This window comes from Helianthus annuus, chromosome 13, assembly GCF_002127325.2.
Source record: "Helianthus annuus cultivar XRQ/B chromosome 13, HanXRQr2.0-SUNRISE, whole genome shotgun sequence".
Lineage (NCBI taxonomy): Eukaryota > Viridiplantae > Streptophyta > Magnoliopsida > Asterales > Asteraceae > Helianthus > Helianthus annuus.
The window spans coordinates 50098640-50104876 of NC_035445.2; the positions used below are offsets into that span (position 1 = coordinate 50098640).

A 6237-nucleotide genomic window follows, 5' to 3' on the forward strand; every position below is an offset into this window, starting at 1 on the left:
CCAACCCAACCAAAAACCTCAAAATTTTTTCTAAGTGTTTAAAACACTTACCTGGGATCTCTTTTCTCGTGCATTCTCCGTTCCGTAGCGATGATGAAACCTGCAAAATTCTCAACGACACAAAACACAAACCGAAAAACTACAAAAAAAAAAAACTATGAAAAACACGAAAAATTAAGAAATTTACAAACGGTACATACTCTACACGCGAAGCTTTTCGCGCTCACTGTTCGGCAAAGGTAGGTGGGTCCTCTAGAGGAATTTCTTCCTCTTCAGTAGTATCAATAGGACCTCCCAGGTAATGTTTCAGTCTATGGCCGTTTACCTTCCACACACCTTTGTCGACCTCATCGTATAGCTCAACCGTGCCGTATGGAAACACTTCTTTCACCACATACGGGCCACTCCACCTCGATTTCAATTTTCCTGCTATCAATTTCAACCGTGAGTTGAACAAAAGTACTTTATCACCTACCTTAAAATCTTTCAAACCTCTCAACCGCCTATCATGCAATGCCTTAGTTTTCTCCTTGATACTCCATGATCTTTCATAAGCGGCATCCCTCAATGCTTCCAACTCATGAATATGGAAGAATCTCCTCCTTGCGGCTTCGGTAAGGTCAAGGTTTACGGTTTTTAATGCCCACAACGCCCTATGCTCTAATTCTACCGGAAGATGGCAAGCTTTGCCATACACGATCATAAAGGGTGTTGTGCCTAACGGTGTCTTATAGGCGGTACGGAATGCCCACAAAGCATCGTCGAGCTTTTCCGACCAATCCTTTCTACTTTTTCCTACCGTTTTCTCTAAGATCCTCTTCACCCCTCGGTTAGCATTCTCTACTTGGCCACTAGTTTGCGGGTGGTACGCGGTAGAAAGACGATGAGTGACACCGTAGCGTGCAAGTGCCTTTTCCATGGTGGAATTGCAAAAATGCGTGCCACGGTCACTTATGATAGCTTTAGGGACTCCGAAACGCGTGAACAACTTCTTAAGGAATCTCACCACCACTCGGGCATCATTGGTGGGCAAAGCTTGAGCTTCGACCCACTTCGAAACGTAGTCAATGGCCACGAGGATGTACCTATTCCCACTAGAGGATGGGAAAGGTCCCATGAAGTCAATGCCCCATACGTCAAAGATTTCCAAGACTTGGATGGGATTTTGAGGCATTTCATCCTTGGATGAGATGTTGCCGGTACGTTGGCAACGGTCACAAGTCCTAACAAACTCTACGGCATCCTTAACTACCGTTGGCCAATAAAACCCACTATCAAAAACCTTTTGTGCCGTCACATTCGCTCCGTGATGGCCCCCCGTTAAACCCTCGTGCACATGTCTAAGGATGTCTAAACCATCCTCCTTTGAAACGCATCTCCTAAGCACTCTATCTCCACCTATCCTAAAGAGGTAAGGGTCATCCCAAATATACTTCCTAGCCTCCCTAAGAAGCTTTTTCTTTTGTTGGTAGGACATACCCCTCACAAGATCTCCGGTTGCCAAATAGTTTGCCAAATCCGAAAACCATGGCAAACCCTCTACCTCGGCACTAACAAAATCTATGGTTTCGTGGGGAAAGGTATCTCCTATGGAATCCTCACGAACCTCCTCTCTCTTTGGATCCTCTAATCGTGACAAGTGGTCGGCGGCCACGTTTTCTGCTCCCTTTTTATCCTTAATTTCTATATCGAACTCGGAGAGCAAAAGAATCCATCTAATAAGACGCGGCTTTGCGTCTTTCTTTTGAAACAGAAATCGCAAAGCGGAATGGTCGGTGAACACGGTGGTTTTAGAAAGCACGAGATATGAGCGAAACTTGTCAAACGCAAACACTACGGCTAAGAGTTCCTTTTCCGTCGTGGTATAGTTCTCTTGAGCATCGTTTAGAGTTTTGCTCGCGTAGTAGATCGGATGAAAGTGTTTATCGACTCTTTGACCTAGGACCGCACCTACGGCATAATCGCTTGCGTCACACATGAGCTCGAAAGGTAAGCTCCAATTGGGCGAAACAAGTATCGGGGCACTAACAAGTTTTTCTTTCAAGAAGTCGAACGCCTTGATGCACTCCTCGTCAAAGACAAAAGGTACATCCTTCTCTAAAAGCCTAGTCATCGGGCGTGTGATTTTGGAAAAATCCTTTATAAAACGCCTATAAAAGCCCGCATGACCCAAAAAGCTCCTAACGGACTTAACACTAGTAGGTGGAGGCAATCTACTTATTGTATCTATCTTGGCCCTATCCACCTCTATGCCTTCTCTCGACACCTTGTGTCCTAACACTATCCCCTCCGTCACCATAAAGTGACACTTCTCCCAATTCAACATAAGATTTGTCTCTATGCACCTCTTAAGCATCCTATCAAGATTAGAAAGACATTGGTCGAAAGTGGTGCCATAAACCGAGAAGTCATCCATGAAAACCTCTATGGAAGTCTCAAGCATGTCTTGGAATATGGCTACCATGCACCTTTGGAAAGTTGCCGGAGCGTTGCATAACCCGAAAGGCATGCGGCGATACGCATAAGTGCCGTACGGGCATGTGAATGTCGTTTTATCTTGATCCTCCGGGGCGATGGGGATCTGAAAATAACCCGAAAATCCATCGAGAAAACAATAGAATTGTTGACCCGCTAGACGCTCCAACATTTGGTCAATGAATGGTAAGGGGAAGTGGTCTTTCCGGGTGGCGTCGTTTAACTTTCGATAATCTATGCATACACGCCAACCGGTAACGGTACGGGAAGGGATTAACTCGTTCTTTTCATTCATGATCACCGTCATCCCACCCTTTTTTGGGACGACTTGGGTCGGCTAACCCATGGTGAATCGGAAATGGGGTAAATTACCCCGGCATCTAACAACTTAAGAACCTCTTTCTTAACAACCTCTTGCATGTTCGGATTAAGGCGCCTTTGAGGTTGCACCACCGGCTTATAGTCATCTTCCATGAGTATTCGGTGGGTACAATAGGCGGGGCTTATGCCCTTGATATCCGAAAGGCGCCATGCAATAGCTTCCCTATTCACTCTCAACACCTCTAATAACCTACCCTTCTCTCCCTCCTCTAACTTAGACGAAATAATGACGGGATTCTCGGAACCCTCACCTAAGAAAGCATACTCTAAGTGGGATGGGAGGATCTTGAGTTCTAAAGGGGCGGGTTTCTCTATAGGAGTACTTTCACTCTCACTCTTAATTTCACTCAATTCTAGCACTTTGGGGATCCACTCGTCCTCGTCTACCTCTTTACTCTCACTAACAATCTCCTCTACCTTCTCAACTACCTCCTCTATCCTACTCTCGACTAGGTCGGCTCCACTAATGTAGTCAAAGCAATGGTCAACACAAGATAAGAAAGACTCTATGAAATAGACCGAATGACAAGGACTACTAAGATCGTCGGAACCACTAGGGTGTTCCATGGAGCGTGCTATCTCGAAAGTCACCCTCTCCTCGCCGACTTGAAGTGTGATTTTCCCGTCGAAGACATCGATGATGGCCTTGGTGGTACACAAGAATGGGCGTCCTAGAATGATGGGAACCTTTTCGTCGGCTTCCATATCAAGAACGGCAAAGTCTACGGGGAAGACGAACTTATCCACTTTGACTAGAAGGTTTTCAATAATGCCTCGTGGATACTTAACGGACCTATCGGCTAGCGACAAAGACATGCGTGTAGGTGACAACTCTCCTAGACCTAACCTCTCATACAAAGAATATGGCATTAGGTTTATACTCGCTCCTAGGTCGGCTAGGGCCCTACACTCGGTATCACTCCCAAACAAGCACGGGATGGTAAAAAGGCCCGGATCCGTCAATTTTTCCGGAACCTTGTTCAACACTACGGCGGAACATCCTCCACTAAGGGGGATGTTAGAAACCTCTCCTAACCTATCCTTGCGTTTTAGAAGGTCTTTTAGGAATTTTGCATATTTCGGCATTGATTGAAGAGCTTCTATAAAAGGAAGGTTGATCCTGAGCTGCTTAAAGATCTCTAAAAATTTCCCGTACTCTTTGGAATAAGTTTGATTTTTAAGGCGGGAAGGAAACGGAGCACGGGAAGTATCAACATTGGGTGAAGGAACAACCTGAACGGGTTTCTTTCCTACACTCTTCTCACTCGAAGGCCCCCCGGTGTGTGCGGTACTTTCTGGGATTAACCTAGGTTGCACTTTACCGGGCGCCTCCATTTCAATCTCCTCATCTACGGGGTCCTCATCTTCTATCTCAACACTCTCGGGTCTCACTACCTCTCCTAAGGTCCTACCACTACGGGTCGAAATTGCCTTCAAAGAGCTAGATGGGTTGGGCCTTGTGTTGCCCGAAAATTGACCGGGAGGTCGTTCTTGCAACTGGCGTGCAATATCCCCAACTTGCCTTTGAAGGTCTAAGAAGCTTGAATGATTATTCTTTAGGAGCGTAGCATGGTCCTCTAATGTACGTTGGGTAGCCTGATCCTTAACCAATAATTGGGAAAGAAGGTCCTCTATCCTAGACAAACTACCACCTGACCCCTCACTCTTAGGTTGAACCTCTTGGTTTGACCCCTCACCTCTAAACTGCCCCCCTGAACCTGAACTAGCAAATTGACCTGTTTGACCCGACCCCCCACTAGAATAAAAACCTGGCCCCCTACTTTGGTATTGACCTGACGGAAAACCAGGGGGGTTACCTGAGGAGCAATAATTATTAGCACGCCAATTAGAGTTACTATTGTTGAACGGGTTAGTTGGACCCCTATTTTGACCTGCTAAATACTCGACCTGCTCTAGGGTGATGGTTGGGCAATCTATGGTGTCATGTCCCCCTCTACAAACCTCGCATCTATCTACCTTCTTCTTAATTTCTAGCAACTCTTTGGTGATATAGTCAAGCTGAGATATTACCTTTGAGTCTGAAACGACTTGATTCACCCCTCGAGAAGATGAGGAGGTAATCACAGGATTGGAATTCCTGCCGGTAGCACTATGATCTATATCAGCATGAGCGAAACTCTCAAAGAGGTCGTTGCAGTCAGCCACAGTTTTCTTTCCCATTAGGTGGCCTCCTGCGGATGTGTCGAATCGGGCCTTGCACTCAGGGGTAAGACCATTATAAAATTTTTCTACTAAGGCCCAATCCGACAGTCCATGTTGGGAACAACGCGATAGCAATGTTTGAAACCTCTCCCATGCTAAGTGATAAGGTTCGCCAGGCTCCATTCTGAAGGAATGGATCTGATCTCGAAGGCGGGATGCCTTCGCAGGTGGGAAATACTTAGCAAGGAAGGCATCTCTAAGTCCAGCCCAAGTGGTGTAAGTACCTGCCGGCTGCGAATCAAGCCAGGTGGCTGCGCGGCCAGCAAGCGAAAAGGGGAAGACTTGGAGATAGCGGGCATCAAGATTCACACCTTCGATGCCGAAGGTGCTACACAGACGGGTGAGACGGTTGATATGTGCTGGCGCGTCTTCATCATCACGACCGTGAAACTGACAAGAGTTGTTAATGGCAGTCATGATGTATGAAGGAATTTGCCAAGACTTATCATTGGTGATTTCAGGGAGGGTGATGGGTGAGTTTGCGGTAAAACCCGCGGTGGAACGCTGGTGGACAGTTTGGTTTTCGGCCATTTGGTGAACTGGTGGTGGACTAGGGTGACGGGAGGGTGGTGGGGAATTGTGGGGTGATGACTTAGGGGTAAAGTCGAAGTTCGGTGGTTTAGATGGAAGTGTAGAGTCAGAAAGGGCTAAAGATGAAGTTGGGGGTTTTCGAACCTGAGGGATTGGTGTGGAGACGGAAGACTTGTCAATTGGTGGCTTCACTGGTCCCTGCGAACGCGTGTGGGGCATGAACTGCAAAACCAAGAATAAAACAAGTAAGTCAACTCCAATAAAAGACTCAAAGAAATACGAAAAAGACACAAAAAGTACTTGGACTCCTACGACTCACAAACACACAAAAAGCACGTAACGATATCAGTTGAAATCCAAACAAAGCAGTTAACGCAATTGCCAAGAATCCCCGGCAACGGCGCCAAAAACTTGATGTGGAAAAAGTAGTTCAACTAATTAAACTAAAATTACCCTAAACTAAGACTCAAGTAATAAAAATCTAGACTTTTTAACCTGACTAAACTACTCACCGGCAAGTGTACCGGTCGACTCTAGCACAGAAAAGTAAGTCCGGATGTCGAACCCACAAGGACTCTACGAATTACGTTAACGACTCAACTTAGATTAGACACTGACACGACTAAA

The 6237-nt window shown here is 46.2% G+C and overlaps 1 protein-coding gene across 1 annotated transcript; it reads right to left on the reverse strand.

Moving 5' to 3' along the window:
* Positions 1-223: 223 nt before the first annotated feature.
* LOC118485756 lies at positions 224-919 on the reverse strand. The gene has a single exon (XM_035982192.1). It carries the CDS (start codon positions 917-919, stop codon positions 224-226), a length of 696 nt encoding a protein of 231 aa, XP_035838085.1.
* Between the last annotated feature and the right edge of the window lie 5318 nt (positions 920-6237).